General features: G+C 37.7%; 1 protein-coding gene across 2 annotated transcripts in view; it reads left to right on the top strand.

Annotated features, from left to right (window-relative positions):
- LOC102304999 (MAM domain-containing glycosylphosphatidylinositol anchor protein 1) overlaps positions 1-24,482 on the top strand; it is a 201,407-nt gene that overhangs the window by 44,949 nt on the left and 131,976 nt on the right. For both annotated transcript variants that reach the window (XM_005934576.3, XM_014337546.2), the window contains exon 3: positions 10,438-10,577. In XM_005934576.3, the coding sequence (XP_005934638.1) occupies positions 10,438-10,577 (140 nt within the window). The remainder of the gene's footprint in view (positions 1-10,437; positions 10,578-24,482) is intronic.

Genomic DNA, 24,482 nt, shown 5'->3' with positions numbered 1-24,482 from the left:
TTTATACACATAACGAGTTGAGTTTAGGCGTATGTGTTTTTATGGTTCTTCGGTTGATATTCTGTCTTTCTTCATTAAAATGAAACTATAGAAATTATAGTTCATGTCTTTGATAGTGAGCAATCCTACGTGTTCAGCAGAGGATCAAATAATTAAATATTTTCCCTGCTGTAGAAGCAAAAATCTGCATTTCTTTAGTTGTTCTTTTTCAAAATATTATTTTCATAGTAAAAGAAATTATTAAACTTACAATTTACCTAAACTGCAGTAAGTTACAGGGACTTATGTACTTGCAACAACTGAAAAAGAGCTGTTGCACACCCACGTTTACCTGACACCTTACTAAAGTAGGTGCAGCAGATTTATATAACAAAATAAATGTCAGTTACTTGCATCATTTTCCAGTGTGTCTAGAAATTCAGTAGATATGAGGTCATTGACCCTTTTCTCTTTTTGACTTTCTCCACAATTTTCCTTCTAACTGTTTTAATTCTTTGCTCATACCAAGTCTCTACATGTTCACCTGGATGATTTGGTGGTGGTTTTTTTTGGTGTTACACCCTTGCCTTGCTTTGTGTGTTCAGTGACAGTGACGAGCTTCCACACAAAATAGGATGTAAGTGTGTTAATGTCTCGTTTATGTGCATGCAGCTTTTTGTCTGCACTGCTGTGACCTTGTTGTGCATGCATGAAATGGACCAGCTTGTAAATGGACAGACATGAGGCTGACCAGCTAGTCACCAGTAATGACCAGAATGCTGGAAATTAGCCAGTTCTAATCTCTGGCCAGTCGTTCAGTGAATCCCTGTCACATTTTTTAAGTTGATAAAAAAAAACAACTTTGTCTCTTCATCCACAGCTCTCTTTTTCCTTCCTTCAAGTCTCTTGTACATGAAAAAATTATGTCTCTCTTTACTGCTGCTGAATCCAGCCTTTATCATGAGTCAATGCTTCATTAAATCCTAATGGCAGCTCAAAAAGGCCTGCGTTAAATGAAGTGTGACAGATTAATGAAGTATTATTTATCAATGAGTAAAACAGCACCAGCGAGACTAATATCAATATCTAAAGTCTAGCTGTTTTGACAAGCAGGGAGTTAGACTCTAGATGTAAGATAATTGCTGCCCTTCTTGCTTTTTCTCCCTGTCTTTCACTCGCTGCGGTGTCATCATTCAGTCTGTATCTCTACCTGCTCTTCATGCTTTCTCCTTTTCACCTTTTCCTAGTCTCGCTCTATACGTGATTTACACATCACGGTTGTTAGGACCTTTCAATCTCTGCCTTTCTTCATCTGTGTGTCTTTATTGAAGTCTGTCTCAGCATTTCTCTGCTCTTTGTCATTCTCTCTTCCCACTTCTGTAAATTTAAATTTTCCAATTTCAGTCACTTTATTGGCATGACTGTTAAAACCGATGGAAACCATAATATCTAGCTTGTTCTTGTGGTACTTCTGAGGATCGCCCACTCCTCCACCACACATACACACACACACACACACTCGTGGCTTTCTCTTTACCTCTAGCTTTGACTCTGACCTTTCATTCGAGCGCTTCTTCTTCTCTCCTCTTTATCGAAATCCTTTCTTAGTGCCTCCCTCCTTCTCACCACTTCACCTGGACTGATCACTAAGCACTGTCGGATGCTCTGCCGCAGTTTCCTTGGAAATATACAGACGTGTACACGGACACACACACCTACACACGCACACACATTTTGTCTTTTGTTCACATTAAGTGTTTTTCTTGTGCTCTTAGTCTGTGTGTAAATGTGCATATGTGTGTGTGTTTATGTATGCTATCAAAGGGAGCTGAAGAATTATGGGAGAGTAGAATAAGGTCAGGTTGACTGTCAGGCAGGCAGATGACGTGAGGCATATGCCTTGTCTTCACTACCTCTGTCTTTGCTCCTAGATACAGTGCTTTTATCCTCTGCTCTCAATTTCCCTTTAATTTTATTATCTTTTGCTTTCTTTTTTTCTGTTATATCTCTACTTCATCCTGACTGTCCTGCTCCAGAAAGCTACATTGACTAACCATATGTTACACCCAAGGTGCTTTTTGTGGCATATGCTGTAACAACACAGAAAGAACCAACACACACACGCAATGAAGGCAAAACCTTTGGTGCAATTTCTAAACCTCACCAGCTGTTACTATCCTTTCTCTCGTCTTATCTTGCTCTTTTTAATGCTCTTGTTGTGGGCTATTTTCTTGTCTTAACAGATGTTGTGTTGCTTTGAAGCACCATTGGTTGGTGGAAATGATGATGTAGGAAGTGTGAAATGTAAATCTTAAAAAATCATTTGCACATAGAAGAGACATTACTTGAATTTTTTTTTTCATTTTTAACATTTTTGATAATATTTTAGTTGCTACTAATGTGGACTGGTACACAACATTATACACATCACTCTGCATTTAATCAGACAGATAGCTGCAACTCCCTGAGCCTAGTTCTGCCAGTGGTTTCTTCCTGTTAAAAGGGAGTTTTTGTTTCCCACTATCGCCATGTGCTTCCTCATAGAGGATCATCTGATTGTTGGGGTTTCCTCAGTAATATTGTAGGGTCTTTAACTTACAGTATAAAGCACCTTGATGCAAATGTTTGTGTGATTTGGTGCATTTTGTGCATTTCGATGTGGATATCTGCTAAAAAGGCCCTAAAAGGGGGTCTTATAGTTTAAAGAGAGAAATCCATGTGTCTGTAAGACAGGTCTGCTGATGTGAGACATTGAGATAACATTACCCGTTCAACATCACAAGGTTTTTCGCAGTTAATATTCCCAGTGACAGCATTTAAGAAGTCTCACGTCATTCTTTATTAATGTCAGATCATCCAAACTTGGAGCATTATGCTTCGGATCATAGTGACTTTGCATTTAATGAATTTAAGGAATCTACACAAAGCAGTGATGTGCTCCTGTATCCCTAGCAAGATGTTTAGTGTTGTTTTTAGTAGCACTAAGCTTTACTTAGAGCAAAGTGCGTGTGTGTCTTTGTGTACACGTGCATGGATTTGTCGATTACTACTTCTGAGCAACGCTTGACACTTTAATCAAGGTATCAATATATGCTGTTGTGACTTAACTGCACACACTGATGTTTTGTTGAGTTTCAAATTAAAAGTGATTGAATATTTTGTTTACTTCACTTCAGCTTAATTTGCATTAAACACTCCAACATCCAGTGACGCAATTTTATTTGTCAATTTATGTGTTTAAAATAAATAAATAAATACTTCAGTTATATTCATTCACACTTGCATTTTTGTGCATTTTTAAGTGTAGAGTGTTGTGTTGATTAAAAGATATGCAAGTGTATTAAGGTAAAATGCAATTTATATTACTTACCTTAAGGTGCAAATAGCATGCATTCAAATACAATGATCAGGCATCTTTGTAAATCTATAATCAATATATAATTGACTTATAATTATTAACACATGTTTTAAATTGTACGTATTAATATAACTGCTATCTGGCATTAAATACACTGTCAATATTCTCTTTAGTATGTCAGTATCAACACAGCGAATACTAGATTCAGCGGTCTTTGTAAATGGAGCTTGCACAAAGAGAATGCCAGTCACATATTTCTCTTTTGTTTCTCTTCTCTGTCCTCCCAGCCTTTTCCATACTCTCCTCTGTCCATCTGTGCCAAAGATCTAAGCAGTGTGCATCTTTTTTTTGGAACTCTCTCTCTATTGTTCTTTATCTTTTCATCCTGGGATAGCTCAAGTGCAGCAAATACACTCCTTTGAGGAGTACGACTCATGTTTGACCACGTTCTACAAACCCCCAATCACTTCACATAACTCCAGTCCTCCACCAGTGTCAATTCTGACTCCCCTCACTTCTTACATGTCGTCCTATGAACTTTTTTCTTCAAAATAACAAAGCATCATATATAAAGCAACATGTGTGTGTGTGTGTGTGCGTGTGTGTGTACACGTGTGGCCTGCATTAAAGACACTAGAACTGTGTTTCAAATTAATCTGATTTTTAATTTTTGTTTTAGTTTCTTTCTAGTTATAGCAGCTAAAAATTGGACAAATAATATTTTTGGACCTGAGGGTGAGGTGTGTATAAAAGAGAAGAAAAGGCAAAATTCATTGACTGATGTTAATGCCCAGTTATGTGTAGAAAACCTGAATGGACAAGTTAAAGAGCTCACGAATTCTTATTTTCCCTTTCCTCTGAATTTCCATGTTCTGTGCCTTTTAATAATAGATATTACACACGATGTCAAAGGGAAGAGTCACTCTTCTTGGATATAAAAACGGCAGTGTTTCCAGGAAACTGCTGTCCCCTTTCCTACCCATCTGTTTTCCATTACAGGTGCTTTTTTTCTAGTTTCTCCACTCCAATCTTCCCTCTGCTCTCCAGTGATCCACCTTTATTGGCTTTTGCTGTCATCTGACATTTGTTGATCGCGCAATCCCTTTGTCTTCTTGCAGTAGTTGTGGTGGAAAACACAGAGTCATTCACTGACAAACACAGGTCCACATGCATTAGGTAGCACAGCGTGTATCACACACTATGAGACACTAAATCAGACCCTATTTCAATGTTTTTGTTTAGTGTTCAGTGTATTTGTTTTGGCTATCATACTGGCCGTCAGATACATTATAGCTGTAACATGTTTATAAAAACATAAAGATTTACTTAAAAAATAGGAGTGCTCGGATTATCATGTCAATATGCCATATTTACCCATACAGATTCATTATAACCTGCAATTACAACACCTATGACACATAAAAACATATATAAAACAGCCAAGCGTCCACTAAAGATATAAGCTACAGTATTTGAACCATCCACACACAAACACACAGGCTGTACAGTGATTCAGAAAGAGAGACATGCATACAAATCTACGGAGACATGATCAGAGACATTTATTTAAGTGTTAGTAAACAAATTATGAGTTAAACAGAGTGAATGTAGAGATTACATACGTTATGTAATAAGCTTCTTTTGAAAAGAATGTCCCTTTTCCTTTTTTCCCCCCCATCTTTTTGTTACTGTGTTACTAGGATATATATTACGTTTCCCTTTATGCAGTGATTCTTGAATGTGTGCGCCGCTACACATGTGTGAGAGCTCACAGATTACAAGCATTTTGTAAAGTTGTACTCTTTTTTTGTTTACATTTTACACAAATTCCTAACATTTTTTGAGAAATTGGCTTGTAGATGTCTCCAAAACCAGCATCAAAATAAAATCATAAGGCAGTTAAATAAAAAAACAAACAAAAAACCCTAAAACAAATAAAAGAATTTGCTAGCTAGTGTTTATTCAAGAACAGTCTAGACTTGAAAGCCTCCCACTGAATTCAGTACCAATGAAAATCATATTTGTATGTTTAAGGGAGGCTCATTGCATCTATTTACTGTTACAGAGTAAGATACAGTTAAAAGGAAAAACATCTACTTGTTCTTTTGTGTGTGTGTTTGTGTGAGTGTGTAAGCAGGGAAACAGCCATTTATAGTTGATTGAAAGAATGAAAAGGTTAGTGAAGGTTAGTCCTTTCATTTATAACTGCCATTTAATGGTCAGGTCAAAAGTTAAATCAATGTCCCTGATGCGTTTTGATATCTAGAGCTCCAATCGAGCCAAAATGAAAAGGATGGGGTCATGACATCAACCATTTGATCTTCCTCCATCCTGTCTGCACAGAAAAATCCTGATAAAATACTGAGGCAATGTGAGTCACACAGACTTTTGGCCATAAGGCTGTTTTTTCTGTGTGTGGAAGACTGTGTGTGTGTGATTAGTGCTTCTGTGGGTCAAATGAACACTTCCCTCAATTGCAGTTAATCAATAAATTCTGTGACTTTTCTCTCAGGCCCCCACTCTCTTATCTCCTTCTGCTTGTCAACCTTTCCTTTCCTTTCTTTTCCTTTCCTTTCCTTATTTTCAAATCCTATGTTGTGATAGCAGAGGAAAGGCCACAGCATTGAATGGTCTCTTGTGAATGAAGTGAATTGAGTCAGGGCTCATCTGTATGCATGAGAGGCTCCCATAAAGTAACTACGCATATCAATCATGCTCGGCGTGGCTTCGTGTTCGACAGGATTCATCACCTTCCTTGGGATTCCTCTGGCAAGATACAGTATAATGTACATGAAAACACACACAGACACTTACACATGCGTGTATGCACACTCACATTTCACCAGAGCGGGCACACTCAGTCACTCTTTCGACCACAATCACACACATGCTGCTCAGCACTCTGTCAAGCTGTCAGTGCAGTTTGACACCAGCTCTCCTGTCTCATCATTAGTTTTGGTGAGATATGTCCTGTCCCCTCAACAAAAACAAACATGGCAGGCAGTGACAAATCAATTAATCAGACAGGGCATTTGCCGATAGTTATATTTCACTTACAACTAATGTGCATTGAACGTCTCAGAAAAGTTTCCAATAATGCATGGACAACACCTTCAATCGGTTTCCACCAGAACAGTTTTGATCGATGAATCATCAGACTCGGATAGTTTACTGTCAAAGCGCCAGCTCTCCATGACTGATGATCTCTTTCCGTACTAACAAAGAGACAGACTTGCTTCTTTATGCTATGTTGATCAGAAAACATGAACGCCTGTGTGATGGTCTTTGTTTTTTGTATGTGAAATGTATATTCAGTAAATGGACATTTTATAGGGTATATCAAACTGTAATAGTTGTCATCCAGGTGTAGGATTGTGGAAAATTATAGGCAGGTAAAATTATGTTTATCTTACATAATGATTTTCTCATGGTTGTTGGGTTAGTTAGTTAGTTGTAGTTGGGTTTTTCTTCTTGTTAGAGTGTAACTAGAGAGGAGGTGTATCTGTAGTCATGCAGCCTGAGCCCTCTTGCTTTATTTTCATCATTTCTTGGTTTTGTTTTTGTCGGTATTGGGCTAGGAGTCTCCCTCAAACTAGCCTCTCTTCCCCTCAGTCCTTCTCTCCTCTGGCTTTCACCTGCTTTGGTCTGCAGTTTACAGTTATGATTATTCCTATTTTTCCTGTTTGTTCTGTATCTTCCTAAGTTTCCTTTCCGCTTAATTTTTTTTTTTTTAGTTTTAAATATATAGGTATAGTAATTTGTCTCTTAGTCCCTGCTTTCCATTTTCAGTTTTATTCATTTAGGTTCTCTGCCTACCTGTTTTCTAAATCTATGCAATGTTATTTTTCCCCACACTTGAATCCTTCTCCATTTCCTTTTATGCTTTCCTCCCTTCTGTAAGTTTCTGTTTTTTCTGTCTTCCTCCTCTTGCCTGTTTTATTTTCTTCCTTCTTTTTTTTTTGCTCACCCTCTCTGCATCTCTCTCCTCCTCCTCTTTCGCAGCCTCCCTTTCTTTAGTCGATCAGACAGTTGAAGCAGCCAAGCTGCCGGAGGCTAGAACAGACAGAGGAGCCGCTCTGTCCGACCTCCCTCCCTCTCCAGAGAGGCAAACTAATGCAGACACGCCAATAAGCTGTAAGGAGATAATTATTCACCATTTATATCAGCCCGACATCTTTTCACGATAGTGCAGCACACATCTGGAACCCGGCTCTGTTACTCCACATAGTAATTTTTAGGTTTTTATCCTTTTATGGGTTACATTTTAATTGATTGATCAGGAGAGATTCACGCCGGGATGTTAAAGCTTAAAGGTTACAGCATACTTGTCACTGGAGAATCCACTTTACTGAACAGTAACCTAACAGCGAAAATGTTAGAAAATAGCAGATAAATTAGACATGATCTCCCCTCCCATTGAAACTACTATTAGTGTGCCCTTCAGCAAGGCATTTAACCCTCAACTGCTCCACGTGATCTGGTTACTCTCCTGCATAAAGCCTGCATTTATACTGAGCGGCTCCCTTGTCTAAATGTGGTTCGGTGTATGAACTAGAGACAGCTTGAGTGCTGAAAAGACCTGCGTTTGTTAAATCGTTTCAATGAATTTCAACATAACCAAGAAAAAGGAGCACTGCATTTAAATCTGGCTTACATTTCAAACTTTTTAATATGTTTAAAAAGTGTTTTTTTGTTCTTTTAGCACAAAGTTGGGAGAAGTTAGAGAAGAAATGGTTTTGGTATGTTTTTTTTTTTCTTTCAGTACAATAATGAAAAGACTGAAGCAGTAAATGATCGACTGCTGTTTTGATGAGCTCCTCAAGCGCACAGTTTCGTTTACAATCACAAACACACATTCCTTTGGTGCACACAGCCAGCATGTGCTTACTGTAATACGTACACGAAATGAGTAACTGCGCTCATACCACAAATGCTCTCGTTTCCTCTTTTCTTTTCTAAAATATAAATCTTCAGAAAATAAGAACAAAATGATGATAGCCAAACAACAAGATTCACAGATTACTTTTTGTGGGCACAGAGGTCTGGTCACTGACAGTACCGATGTGGTTTAGAAAGCTACAGCCAAAAGCCAAAATCACAGATTTTATTAAGCACGTCTTTGCAACTGGGAGTCAGTTTGACCTACAGTCTTCTCTTTCATCCCTTTTTCTTCTTTTTGGGGGGGATTAAAAAAAAATCCCATAAATGAAAATATCATTAAAAAATTACAAATATAAGCAGAAAGTTACACTCGCTGTGCTGTCACACCTTAAGCTATTAGCATGAGCGGGAACACAGAGAGACAGATTTTAAACCTTCTTTTATTTTGAACTTGATTTCTGGCTGTGGATCACGCCAGCTGTTGTTATGTCTGATCGAGTTGAAGTTTAAGGTGAACAGGCCGCCCACTTTCTTCCTGTCCGTTCAATGATAACAGTCATACAGCACAGTGAAGATTTGTTCTCCCTGTGAATCGATGCTAATCACATCATTGTGCTGCCCCGTCCCCCATGTTTCTCTCTGGGGTTTCACACTCCTCTCTGGCCTTTTCCTCCTCACCCGCTGATTCTCTCGCTCTGTCTCCATTTCTTCCCACCCCCCTCCTGTCTTACCTCATCATAAGGGAGGTGAAGCCATCTGAGTCTATTTGCACGCGAGCCAGCCTCCACATGGGTCAGTGCTGTGCAGATGTTGTCACCGGAAAGAGTTCCCATCATGCATCTGTCATACATTATTGCTTCAGAGTATGCCACAAACTGCTTTCTACTCCATGTTTTATTGAGATGTGGGAGTTTGTTGATTATTATAACAAGACAGATAATCTTGTTTTCATTTTTTCTTATGAATACTGTACACATAGATTTATTTATTTATTTTTTGGGGGGGTGGGGGGGAATCAATAATGAACCAGCCTTAGACTTTTTCAGATCAAAATCAACAACTGAAATTGGAATTAGTTGTATCTTTGGTCATGATTTGGGCCATAGACCACTTGTTCCATTTGGATCCAATTTAGACCAGAAGATCAAACATCTGGACTGAAGAAAAAAGTCTGACAATTTAATAAGCTGTTGATATTTTCTACAACAAAAATATTCAAACCATCTTCATAAAAAAGTTTGCTTCTGTTTATTGAGATTTGCAGACTTTCATTTATACATAACTCTCTTAAAGTCTCACCATAATATTTCAGTTGGGTTGAACTTGGTTAGGACTTTAACTGGGCTATTGCAACACCTTGATTCTTTTTCTTTCTCAGCTATTCCATTGGAGATTTACTGGTATGCTTGAGCTGGCCTCACATCACAGCCTAGAATACTTTAGTATACAGAGGAGTTCATGGTTCAGTCAGTGATTGCAAGTCTAAATCATCACCTACTGAAATGCTGTTTTTTGGTTTTCACTAAATGTGGTGCTGTGCATTATGGCCAGACGTTTCCACTTTAGTCTTGTTTGTCTAAGGGAAATTTGTCCAGGGGTTTTATGGTTTGCTCAGATACAACTTTGCAAACCTAAGTTGTGCTGTCATGTTCTTTTTAGAGAAACAAGGCTTCATCTTGGCAACCCTTCTAAACAAGCCATACGAGTCCATTTGATTTTTTTCCACATGATAGTATAATGCAGAGTGACACAGGTTACAACTACCAACTTTATTAAACCTATTTTGTAACGTCTAAAATATACAACTTCCATTACCGCACAACTAAATTTGTAAAAGACAAAAACATTGGTCCAGAGTGAAGATTCAACCTTTTGAACTTCTAAAGGTGACCAACGTTTCAGTTTCCCAATAAATGTCCGCATTCCCTCAGACACTGATCCACATGACACTGCTACAAGTACAGAAAAAAAAGACAACTCAGATCATGCAGATAAAGGAGTAATGTGATATATTTATTTATCTGAGTCATCAATACTAGCACTAGTGTTACACATACACCCACAAGACTATGACCTTTAATTCTGCTGCTGAAATGTTACTAAATATGTGATGTGGTTTTCTCTTCCTTTGTGTTTGTCTGTGTGTATATGTGTGTGCCTGCATGACTACATGCTTGGTTGTGGTGTATGTGTGTGTGTGTCCATGCCTTCTTTCACAGCTCCTGCCAACGCCCAGATTGTGCACTCGGGCGCAGCATGTAACGTCAAAGATGATAACATGAGTGAGAGAATCTACACCATCAAAGAAGGAGACACACTAGTGCTTCAGTGTATTGTTAAAGGACATCCACGACCCCAGGTAAGCTCCAAGATCTCCCACTGGGCATTTATTAAAATGTGCATTTATACATGCAGTATATGTTCTTGGTGATCCACTGTGACCTTCACTGAGCGAGCAGGTACATTCCACCTCTCTTGCTCAATGATACCTTGACAGCAATGTCTCTTGTCATTCTAAAACATAGTTTTAGCAACCATATGGGCTACTCTCTTTTAGTCTGATGAATGTTTTGATGTAAACTTGTGTTTGATATTTTATCTATTAAAATGCATTTATGTAGTTTATTAAAACTGGCATTTAAAAAAAATCTAATACATAAAATTCCTGTATTTTATGTATGAAATGGATAAAACTAAAGCTGATAAGACCATGCTATATTTATGAAAGTAGCACCCATGTGTCCTTTGGTTAGTCAGAGTCTATGACTGATTGCAGTAGTATAATCAAAGAGCATTGATCAGCCGACTGTCATCAAGAATTTCCACATTTTCAGATCTTTCCTGTCTTGCTGGATTCTCAGTGTTCAAACTCTAGATTTTTCTGTCTTTATTTGCTATTTTCCCAAGACAAATATAAGAGAGCCTAAGGTCATGTGAAGATGATGATGTTGTTATAATGCATGAACACCTCCTCAAAGCTGGGAAAATTCAACTTTGTTTACATGTAGGGACTATTTTCACTGCAGCACTTTCAGGCAAAACATGCTGGTGACTGAAAACACTTCAGGCAACATGGACACATTTTATCATTACCATCAGTTGCCCTGTACGCGGTAGCATAAATAATATGAATCACCAGTGAGTCATTACTTATGTTTATCGTGTCATTCTTTTGTTTGTTGTGGTTAGTCACATAATCTCTTAATTTACTCTGTTTACACTGGAATTAACTAAAGCCATACTTTCCTTTGTTCACTCTGTGAAACATTTAAGCCAACTCCAAACTCGTTACACACACACTTTAGCACCCTTTTAGTATCATTTTTATCTCATTTGAATGAGCAACTGATGAGCGTGTTTCCACGTGCACATTTCACAATAAATATTACTCTTCCTACAGTATTGTTCAAAATGTAATTAAGCCTATAGAGAAGGATTACCTAATGGCTCTTCACTAAAATTGTGCTGAAGCTCAAGGTCGTGGTCACACTTGTCATTTTACAAGCAATAACATGTGAAGTGAGGTGGTTTTCTGAGCCATCTCAGCTACAATGCCACTGGTGTTCTGGTTTTACAGGGAGTTTAGTACATGAACTCTGTTTTACCTGCAAAAGGATGTATTTTAACCAAAACAGTTACCATTTCTTAAACCAATCCAGTGTAACCATCTAAAGTATTCAGAATAAGTTACTCTCATTGAGTAATGCAAAGGAATACGTTACAAAATACATTTTGGGCCATGTATTCTGTAATCTGAAACAAGTAGTTTTTTGTGCCTTATCCTAAATAAGGAAACATTGAAAACAAAAAGGAAAAAAAAGATGTTAATAGTTCAGACAGGACTGGAATCCCAGCTTGATGGGCAAAAGCCTAGCGATTAGCTTATGCCTCTGCCCACCCACTTTTGAGTCCAAAGGAGCCTAGAGCATGGTCTTTCCTCACTATTTCTGTAAATACACGTATATATCTTGGTTTGTATGTGACAAAGAAGGAGAAAGAGATTCAGTACATGTAATTTTGCCCTTTAAAATGGTTTTGATGAGTAGGGGCAACTTTATATAAAGAATCTGCTTTCTGACTTCATATCATCAGTTAAGTTCTACGGAGCGATTAAAATAGAAAAATCTGTACTCTGTACTTAACCTCCTAAGACCCGCACTCTTCCACGGCATGCATTTTTAATTTCTCTTTGATATTTGGGCTGATTGGGACCCGATGAATGTAAAAACAAAGAATTAACAGATTTTTCTTTTTTTTTTCTTTTTTTTTTACCAGATTTTTGTTCCTAAGAAAAATGAGAGCCTCATATGAGGATATTCGTTTAAAATTTTGATAGAACAGTAGCAGTATAATGACCTCGTAAGTGGATATCAGGCCCTTGTAGAGCAAAATTAAATATTTTGTAAATAACCCAAATTGTGATGTCCACATATGTGGACGTTAGGTCCTAGGAGGTTAAACTGTTTCAGTTTAATTATAATACCTGCATTTAGCGAGGCTAACTCTCCAGCTACAGTAATGCATCTCGTGTAAATGACAAACTATATTATTATTATATTATATCTACATTGTACTATAAAAATAAAGTTCTCAAAACTAGCACAAGAATGATCACATGTACTGTGAATATAAATAAGTAATGGGTATATATTAACCTACATTAGAAAGAAATGAAGAGGATGAAACCATTGTGCATGCTAGGCTTTGCGTGCATTAGTAATTTGTGTACTTAAAGGAGGATTGCTTTAATCTTTTATAAAGACATATTTTACATACACAGTATGTACATATAAGCAGTCCTTAAAATATATGACCATACTAACACCAAATATACGCATTAACAAAGAGTGAAAAATACTTTCCAAACAGCACGCTCATAAAACTTGAGCAGGAGGTGCAGTCCACCTTCGACCCATCTGGCTCCCTGGGTTGAACCCCAGTGAAACATTTTGCATCAGGATCTCTCTGTGAGCATACATCTGTGTGAGCGTACATAGCTAGATGAAATGAAATGAACTGAGGTGACTGTGGAGGGGTTGTGTGTGTTGTGTGTACTTGTGTGCAAGTGTGTGAGGTGAGAAAAGCAGTGTTCCTCACGGGTGCATGTCCACTGGCATCACATCAGCATGAATAAAACAGCGCCTGTGTCTAAGCCTTGTTTTCTTCTATTTGTGTGTATGTGTAACTCGACGATGGATGTGTATGAGAGTGTGTTTAAAAAAAAAACACAACGAAAAAGGGCTTGATTGCATGACTCTGCAGATGCAAAACAATCATTTGTACGAAAGGCGCAGAGTCTAATTACATACCAAACTGTTGACCTTACCTGCCCATACTAAGAGTGGCTGTCTTTCCCATTTGTTTCCTCCAATTCTCTCTGTCTCTGTGACTCGCTTGCTCTTGGATACAAACATAGACACACACACATACAGATGTAGACTTTAAATTTACAGTCTGCGTTCTTAGAAACAAATGCAACTTTTAATAAAACTTTTATTTTCAGTAACGCTGGAATAATCATTACACAAAACATACTCTGCATAACACATACTACACAAGTTCATTCCCCTAGAGCATTTCAAAGCTGTAGGAAATTGCGTCAGTGATTGCTTGTTCTCTTGGTCGGAGGTGGAACTGTATTTTGAATAATGATCACTTTGGTCACATTGTCAGAATGTAAAATATATATAACGTGTGCACAGACAAGATGTACAGTGCCTCTGGCAAAGAGACATCGGTTGAGTTAGTGCATGTGCTGCCGTCAGTGAGGCAATGTGTATGTAGACGCAAACAAACAAACAGATAGAGGCAGTTAGAGACGGAAAAGACAAATAAAGAACTAGTAAAGAGGTGCAGCTCAGGAAACATTTGCATTTCTCTGTCATTGCACCAGAAATGGAATGAGAAGTAATATATCTTTATTATATCATTCACATTCAAAGTCGAAGAGGAAAATATGTATGTAAATTGCTTGACAATTTTATAGACATTCCAAATAAAAATAAAAATATGATTATTTAGTCGATCAAATTTGAAGAAAATAAGTTAATTACTATGGCCACTGTGCTTTTGTTCATTTAGACATCATTGTGAGTATTATTAAAAACATCCAATTCTGATTTAAAACAATCTAAGCCAAGGTCCGAGCACTTCTAAACTTTTAGTTGCTTTTGTTAGTGTTAGATTCCATGATGTCAAATGGCACCTGGACCCGTTGAATTTACTACTGAGCTACTCCAAGTGTAGAACAGTCAGTCACCTTGGATTAAAGAGCAACATCCTGATGTTTTTCTAAAACCACTCTTTACAACATATTTTAGAAGCTGAAAGCCACCAGCTGTCAGACTTGTAGGGTCATATCCATGTTGTGTGAAATGAAGAAATAAGGATGTGGAACAGGCTGATGGACCAGAGCTGTTTAGCTAGAGCTATTTGAAATTATTAACTCTACCAAAGGTTATGGGTTTTACCCAGCTTCGTAATGCAATTTGCTAATGTAGTAACAATAATAATTCAAATGAACAATAATCTGTAATGTAAATTGAAATCACATACAAAATGCACTACAAAGAGAGGCGAAGACTGAGCTAAGATACAAACACAGAAAGAGAACATAATGGGTCAGTGTGGGGTCAATAACAAGGAATTATGGCGGCACTGGAGAAGTCAGATCCTTTCTTAGTTACATTGTGCTATAGCTGTGTTGGTTTCTGCCTTAATTATTCATTGTGCAAGTGCAGGATACAACCCTCAGAGATCTGGCTGAAAACGACATAATATTATTACAGTTTCTGCACATTTGTGGGCAGCCCCTTACTGATTTGATTCCTAGCTTCCACCACATCCCAGAAGTACCATTTAAGTACAGTGAACTGAGAGACCAGACTGTAATGATATGAGCTGTGAAGTACTGAGCGTTGCCATTATAAGATGTTTACAGTGGACAGAGTCAGCAACAATGCTTTTGTAGACTTCAACATAATAATTATACTCTATTACTAAGGGGCTCAAAAATACCCTAAACCCTTCCCTAACATCAGGACTTATGCACACTAAGTATTTATACCAAATTCTCATCCTTTCATCTCACTGTCTTTCTGTCTTTATGTGACATGAGTGGCACCTGGTGTGTTCATCTGATGCTGTGGTCCATTAGGGGCCCTCTAAGCCCGTTCTTTTAACCGGTTATTTGTTTTACTGTTGCCTTTCCATCAACTTGACCGTTGGTGATTTTTCTCTGAACTCTGCCATCAATAAAGCATTTTCACCATGAGCCACTGCTCACTTTTTCCTGTTTTGAACCATTCTCTGGAAACTTTAGAGATGGTTGTGTGTAAAAATCCCAGTAGATCGGCACTTTGGAAAAATCCTCAGTCAGCCATACCATCAACAACCATACCACATTTTGTTTGTTTTTTATGCAGATTTGATCATTTTTCAGTTGTGCATACATGCTGCAAATTGTTTCATATATCACATCCAAAATAATGTTCTTTTGGATTCTGATCTGGTGATTGGAGAGGGAATTTGAAGGCCATGTTATTGAGTGATTGCATAAATTAAAGTTAGCAGCATAAACCTGTTACTGACAAACAGATGTGCTAGTGTTTTGTTAGTGTTTTATGCTACATTCATTAAGGGAACATGAAACACATCACATACAAAAAACAGAAAAAGATTTTTACTGTTACAGTGGACGTAAATGGTGAGAGTGCTGACCTCTGTCCGACTGTGCTCTGCTTGAATAGCACACTGTAGCATTCTGCACTGTGTCCCATTGGGGTTACAGAGTTTCCACTGATCTCCTTTGGCTGTATTGATAACTTGATCCTTGTCACCCCAGCTTCTCCTCCATCCATCCCTACTTCTCATGCAGTCTCTTCCTTACACATATTGAATCTCCAGTTCTGGCAACACACAAAGTTGTGGTTTCAGGTATTTTTTTTCTGGTACATTACATTTTATACATTAGTCATAGTGACTAGACTAAAAATGAAAGCTCACAAAGCCGTTTTTGTCTGTTTACTCTAACATGTTGCACTTTTGTAAACGTTCACAATAGGCATCCAACCTATAAGGCTCAGGGATTCTTTGGATGAAACGACTCTAATATTAATCTAACTTATGATGTTTTCAGCCACAAAAAGATAATATTACTACTTGCAACCTGTAATAGAAAAATACAAGTTAATGCAAGTTGTTGTACAATTGTCTATACACATAGTTTGCTTATAAACAGAAGTCTTCTTTGTAATTTGTTTAACTATTATCTGACACATGTCTGAACTGTCTTTATCAGTATATAGGAATTTGAGGTGTGAAACAGACTCTTTGTATGATCCTTAGTAGAGAAGAAGCAGGTTCGGAATCATAATTTTATCTTCTGTGAAAGTAAAACTACTTTCACTCCAGACAGACAGCAGATATTCTATGTATGTGATAAGCCAAGCTTTATAGGCTGGGGGTTTCTTTTTCCTTTGTTGCCACATACCCACAACAAAAGAAAAGAAACCCTTCTGGACCCCTTTGGACTCTTCATAAAGGTTGAATAAAGAATATAAGAAGACAGTTGGAGTCTTACAGTCTGTAATTTAACTCAGATTTCTACCACAGTCCCTCCACCAATTTCATGCAATGTTCTGGGGATTTAGCTTTTTCTTTTCTCAACCTCTACCTTTACATGTATACACATGAAAAAGTGGGAAATAGTGCTCTCTCTTCATTACTATACTTTCCATATTTGCACTTTGCAGGGCAGAGAGATCCCACAGCAGAGCGATAGAGCCTGATATATATTTTTGCAGTATTCGTCTTATTATATTAGCTCTGCCTGAAATTCTTTTTATATGAAAACTATATGATGCACTATGACATGTGAAAACGTGGCGAAAGATTATCAAAAGAAGAATCATCAGTATTTTCAAAACTAAGAAATATCTAAATAAAGTATAGTCAAAACCTTTTAAAACAGTTTATGCGGTGTTATCTTTCTTAGCAATTGTATAAAGCTACCAATGTTTTTATGAAAAAGAAAATGAATATATGTATAGGCAATGCTTTATGTTGTATATGCACGACTTGATAACAAAGTAAAAGTGCCGCTTTGTGGGTAGCTCATAGTGTAATACATAGAAATATTACAGAAATAATCTTATTTCTTTTCTGTTGGATCATTTCTGTTTGTTTTCCATAGGAGTAGAACTGTTTTCATCTTATTTTGGAGATGGTCGCTTTATTCTGTTGAATGTTCACCTCATGAAGAAGAAAAAGAGATATGACAGCTACTGCAGTGAACTGCGTCCTTCCCCCACTCCCCATCCTAACTGGGAAGTTTGTATTGGCCTCTAGGTGTTGGCAGACAGGCAAGATGTTCCAAGTGTTCTGGCAGCTTTGTTATTATTTATGGCTGTACTCTATTCTAACACGAATGTCCTCATAATGCTCTCTGTTTTCACCCTTCAGAGAAACAATAGACTTACAAATTTATGCTGACAACATTTTAATGCATTTATTAATAAACACACCCACTCCATAGCAGACCACACTAACTCTTTAAAAACATTAGGGCTTTATATTTTATTAATCACGAGTTGTTTCATACCAGTTCAGAGTGTTCTGCCTGTCTCTGGTTTCTGGCTTTGTGAGGGAGAGACTTGTCCCACATTTTGATGAGTCGATTTAAGATCACAGGAATATGATGTATGAGTTCTGATTGGCAGTGGCTTTTCCTACATTTTCAGTCTACATGTATTACCAGTAAAGACTTTTATACTGTGTATTATTTTTTAATGCAAGGACCATTTTATTCGCAAAAACTTTCATCTGTGCCTTCTCGGAGCGAGATGATTCACTTTCTCCACTTTTTCTCTCTCACTTCAGCGTGCTCAGAAGAAGGAGGATCCAATTTAGCCATGTGAGGCCAGCCCAATAAATAGCTTCTTTACTGAAAATGAGACTGATTGAGGATTTATCCAATCCTTTATCAAGACTGATTGTTTACTTTTGCCTGAGCTAGATTGGATTGAAATGGGAGCTCTCACTCTGAACCATACATAGGAGAGAAAAATCTAATCATTTCTTTCTCTGTTTATGTCTTTCTTTGTCTATGTCTGTTTTCCTCTTTTTGTTGCTGCCTTCTCCTTCATATTGTCTCAGTCTCTGCTTTCTCCTTTTTATCACTCACTACAAGTCATTTCTTCCCTTTACTCTTCTTTTGTCCTTGTCTTATCCTTCTCTCTTCCACGCTTATTTTTTCTTCATCCTGTCCCTGCCTATATCTCCTTAAATTCCCTATTCCACACTGCCTCTTTTTCTGTTCATTTTAAGCTCTCGTTCTCATTTCTATTGTCTCTTCAGACCAACTGCAACAAAGCATATATCAAGTCAACAACAGTTTAGCTCACGGACCATCTTACTTTGGGAAAAGTCAAACTGTATGCATATTGTGTTCGCAGAAAACAAAACAGCAGGCCCATACTCACCTCTTTGTTTTGTTTCATGGCAAAAAATGACCTTAGACAATTTTAAAAGAATGAGTTTTTCAAGACAAGGTGACACGTTGCCTTTCTGCTACGCTGTCCTTCTGCCAACCTCATTGGTTATACCCACAAATATTGTAAGACTCTTTAAAGAAAGAAGGAAAAAGAAATCAAAGTATGTACACAAGGAAAAAAAATCAGTGTTAGAGGTCACCTACAAGGTGCTCGTAGCATCACTCAAGTTAACTCCTGAGACAGCGGGGCTTTTAGTTAACAAAGCACTGTAGTCTCGCTCACAAAGCTTTTCTTGTTACACACACATAGAGCTCGCACACACACTCTCACAGCTTCTTCAAAAACACAATAGGAGAGTAAATGGTTTTTCTGAAAGTGATTCCTACCTCCTTATTATTTATTCATGGGTCTTCTGGTCATTGCAACCTTGAGACTTGCATGGGTGTGTGCGTGCGTGATGAATTCTATACGAGGAAAAGGTAGAGAGAGAATTATAGATGAGAAAAGTGGAGAGGCAGAGAAAAGAGAAGTGGGAAAGAGGAAGGAATGGAGGGAGAAAGATGAGGGCTGCGGTCTGGAATATGGTTTTGGATTTCTGCCCTTGAGGGGTGAGTGGAATGCGATCGATAGTGAGGCTGAAAGCAAGGCTGATCAGGTGGCAGCACGAGGCTGCACAGGCACTCAGCAAGAACACGACCTAGACACAAACAAGGTCACTGCTTGACCCCTAAGTGGATGGAGAGGAAGAATGAAGAGGAAGATGAGAGCAAGGAAAAAACAAGAAAGATGGAGAGAAGAAGTCTGAAAAAGACAGGTTAGGGGAGGAAGAAGAAGAACAAATGGACTTGGAACTAAAAACAATCAACTCTCTCCTTTTTTTATTGCAGTAAAAAAAAATACAAGGATATGGTGAAGGGACATGAAAACTTTAAGGACTCGATGAAGGAGATAAAACATGATTGTGATTAACTTGAAGCATCAAAAAATTGCATAAATAATTGGTAACATGTGTAAATAATCTCTGCATGACAAAGCCAGCAAAAAAGACAAGCAATCTTTGACTTACTTTCATGATCTCTTTGAAAAAAATATGTTTCGGCATACACACCACCCAGGTAGTTTCACTTTTAGACATGTGGTTGAATAACAAAAACATGTCTGTCATCAAGATTATGAATGTGAATACCAACTGAAAACCAAGAACAAACGAAAGACATCTTGAGCAGAGATAAGAAAACAAACTCTAACAAGATAGATGAATCGCAATGATAAGTGCTGCACGGTGCAGAGGACATGCTGACCACTAATAAAGGAGAAGGAGAATCGAGGCATGACGATGAGGTGGGAAATTGTGCTTATTATGTTTACGCTTGTAGATGGGACTACTCGAGTGTATTCCAAACTCAACAGCAGATGACAATAAATCACAAGATGAGGCAGAACATCTGCTTCAGATCTTGTATTTCACATGCTCCATAAAAAGGCATTGGTTGTGATCCATTTTGTATTTTGGAAGGTAATTCTGTTGTTATGCTGACTACAGGCTTAAGTATTTAGAAGCGTTTACATCAACTGAATGAAATGTATGCTTCATTTATTTTAAACAAGTACAATTAGACTTTTTTTTTTAAACTGTTATTTTTCATGGTAGTTCCACTCAAGTTGTTTGTGAACATGCTTTCAATTGTGTTCACAAACTTTTTTAAGCATTTAAAATTGACCTTTGGCTGGGCCAATAAAGAATAGTTATATCTTGTCCTAAAGACACTCCAGCACCGTAAACTATTATTAAAAGTTTATTGATTTATTAAAACTAACTAATCTAATGAATCCAGTTTAGCAATCTTCAAGGCTCTCATGCCTTTTATTTCCATCTTTTTGGCAGGTTTGTCTTGCTTGCTTTTGGATGTTGGAATGAGAAAACTCCCTTTTTTAAAAGGAATTTGCAAAACATGCTTCCATGTTTATGTCGTATTATTACTAAATAAAGAACAGTGTGAAACTGTCCAGTTTCATCGGCTTATATTGGAATGACTTATTGTTTGTTAAAGAAGCAATTTTGAAGCACTACTGTTAGTTTATAGACGAGCGGATGCTTTGAGGCCAAGCTTACTTTTAGATCTGCTGTTATGAGCTATTCAGACTTCTTTGATTAGAAACTAAACAACAAACAAGTGAATTCAACAACCCAAGGCCTTCTCCAACTTTTTGTTTTTAAATCAATGCCTAGAATTTCTCTTTTTCACTGTGCTATTGTACATACATTGTAATTTTCTACTTTTTCCTTGCTTCTTATACATTTATGGCATTTGTGTGTTACATTGCCTTTTGGCTTCATGAAGATGTGTTTGAATAGATTAGGATATATCTACTTGGCTAATCAAGTCTGTCACATAGGGATGCCTCTTTAAAGTGTAGCTTTTGTGTCATGTCTACATATCACTTCACTCTTGTTCAGCCAAACAGCTTTTCTGTGAGTGCAAGGGTCACTGTCCTTGACTGCTTGAGACATTGAGTGAGAACACAAACACCGCATCAAATTAGATCTCAAAACAAAATACTTGTGCTGCTGATGTGCCTGGATGAAGACCTCTGTATTGGTCTCTTCCATAGCTTTTCTGTATGTTTGAGTGTCTCTGGAGTGTCTGCTGCCGTGGTAACACACACTGTGCTTTGTAGATGAAACCCTCTCTGAGACTAAAAATAATAAAGTTAAGGTCTAAACGTCTGTTCTTACAAACTAAAATGAAACCACAGGAAAAAAGCAAAGTCTGTATTGACTAGAGACTAGACAGTGAGAGACAGGTATGTGTGCTTGTTTGATGATGTATGTTTTATTTATAAAGTATATATAAAGTAATATTACATTTTAAGATTGTTTTATTCTAGTTTTTTTCAGGCACTTTCAGAACAGAAGCAGTTTGCTGTGGCATTTGGAACATCATTATGAATGCTGTGAATGCATCCAGTGATTTCCTGATTAAGATGTTTGCATGCGTGGGATACGGGTCTTGGTTCGCAGCACAGGTGTTGCATTTGTTTCCCACTTTAAATGATTTGAGCTCTTTGTGGGGAAAAATTTGAGATAGCTTTGTTGAAAGCTAGAGCCGCAGAGCTTTTTCAGTCTAAGCACAGGTCAAAACCGTGGATGTTCTGACTTTATTGGTTGATCTGTGCTTTAATTGATATCGTAGGGCAAAGTAATCCATAAGATTCTTTTTCTTCCCTTGTGTGTAAGCCTTCTTCAGTTTCTCATTTCTCAGCAGCCTGACATCATCTGATCAGGACATACTCAAAAAAAAAAAAGATGGCTATGCTCAAATTTCTCCATCCTATGCCGTGCTTGTAATAATTAGCCATTACTCATTACAGCTAACACATCCAACATGAGCAGAGTGTGTTAGGTAGCAGCTGACACTGCAGCTGACGGCTGTTGACACTTTGGAGAGAGCTCTGTATATCTGCTGATGCGGTCTGCCCCTGTTTGCTTTCTTCTGACTTAAACCATCTGATGGTCAAGCAAATGTTGAGCAAACTATTGAGACGCTTCCAGAAATGTAAATGGTGCATTTCTTTTTACTTGCCCTCAAGAAGGCACATTAACCGAATATTCATAAATCACGCATTTTGAAACTAAGAAAGTGTTGATGTTAAGTGTTTTAACATCTGTATGCTATGCAGACAAATGTAAATGACTTTGTTAACACATGCATTTATTTTTATTATTTTCAAGATTATGACTTTTTTGTAAATGCTGATGATTCTTCTGATTCCTGTAATGTTATCACAGCCTTAGTTTCATATTACAGAGGCAAAAAGAGTGATAAAGGCATCCATATTGTATGACAAGGTTAGAGAGAAGGATGATGTGTTCAATATCAATGAGTCAGTTTTATTGAACTTTTTCTCTGTGATCTGTGCACAGAGGCATGGCTGATGTTCCATACAAACAGAGTCATTTTTTTTGTGTTTTTTAATGGAGTGATACACGGAGAAAACTGGGAACCACTCTAAACAAATATGTTTATTCTATTCAGGGGTAAAAGGAAAGAAAAAGGCCTTAAGCTCATCATCACATAGTAAAGGAGTTAATGGAATAATAAGCAGTAGACCAGATTGGGATGCACATAGGCAAACTCTGTTCTTTAACTTATATTTATTACTTGCCGTTGCTGCTAACTCTTTTAGAAACCCACGTATTCCAATTCTCCTGCAAATAACTCTCCATCCACTTCTGCTCTGCTGTGACAGATAATTAAAAGAGATATTTCTATGCAGTAGATGTTTTGACTTATGCTGCATGTCATCCACACCTTGTCACTTTTAGTTATTCAATAAAGCCATTGTTCATAAACCAGAGCTGAGATAATTACTTCAGTGTTTATCAGTTCAAGCTGCTGCTGTCAACCTGGACTATGCCTTTTTTCATCATAATTTTACTGATATTCTATTTATTTTCACTCTTTCTTTCCCACACTTCTCCTCAGATGTTGCATATTCCGTGCTTGTGCGTGCATTCATGTATGCCTTAGTGCCTGTGTGTGAGTGTGGGTCTGCATCCGTGCCAAGTAGTATTCCCCGATAACAGGATTACCATCTTAAGCCCATTCACGGTAAGTGAGCCAGTTGGACGGATAAAGCACTGTATCGTCAACTCCGCTGGTGCTACGTCAAGAAGAGAGTTAGGAAAATTGTGGAAGGCAAGCCTAGCAGGCTCTCTGTGAGTTACTGAGAGGGAATATAAAGGATTCAACTTCTGTAGCGCCACGGGAAGCAGTTGTATAGAGGTGGGAAAGCCTTGCAAGCTAAGCTTTGCTTACAGTGATGTCAAACATGGAAGGATTTAATTTTCACTTTGCTTTACTGAGTGGTTGTGCATGTCCTTGTTTTAAAGGTAAATCTCTCTATTAAGTGTGCAATTTGACTTATTTGAATCAAAGAAGGCAATGTAGTTAAATTACACTATATTAGTAACTGCAAACGTTATTGACTTTAGGTGTGGAGCACAGCAGATGTCCACAGGAGTGACCTGTCCAATTTGTGAACAACATCCAATTTATTCACCATCTGGTGAAGAAATTTTGTTTGCTTGTGTTTTATTTTCATTATTTGTGGCCTGTGAGCTGAATGTTGCAGGTTAGCATAGATAGGAATATGGTAGAAACATCTCAACAATCTTTTTTCTAGCTAAATGTCAGTATTAAGGCCTCTGATGTATTGTTGTGTTGTTCTGTCAGTTTCCAGTTTGAACAACAGTGCAATGGTGTCTTACAGGCACTGGACCATATCTGCTAGATCCTGCTGATTCTCTCTGATGTGTCAGTTTGAGGAGTGAAGTGAGAACCTTATGGTACGATGCAGAGAGGGAGGAACATGTTTGTGTCGTGTCGACATGTAAAGTAAAAATGTGAAGGGAAAATGCCAGAATCATAGAGGGACAGAATTAAACAGAGACAGGCTGAGAAAGAAAGGAGGTAATAAGGCAACCACACACATAGAGACACACAGTCGAAAACAAATAGAGAAATTTGACAGTTCTCTTCTCTTCTCTTCTCCCTGTATCTGTCTCATTTCTTCCTAAGCATGCCATCAATGTTTCAGATCCATATTCATCATGCATAATTAGTGCCTGCTGTCGTTCTCTTTTCCTTTTCCAGAATTTCTGATTTCAGGCTGTATCTTTTGCCAGTATAGGTACAGTAAATCCATTAAAATCCAATACAACAGCTCTATAATAAATCCCTCCTTTACTCAAAGCTTATAATGTTTAG

Source organism: Haplochromis burtoni, unplaced genomic scaffold (assembly GCF_018398535.1).
Source record: "Haplochromis burtoni strain Fernald_Lab_line unplaced genomic scaffold, NCSU_Asbu1 Contig_187, whole genome shotgun sequence".
In the NCBI taxonomy this organism is placed as follows: domain Eukaryota; kingdom Metazoa; phylum Chordata; class Actinopteri; order Cichliformes; family Cichlidae; genus Haplochromis; species Haplochromis burtoni.
Note: the sequence above shows the minus strand (reverse complement) of the source record. Positions and strands in the feature narration are given on the sequence as shown.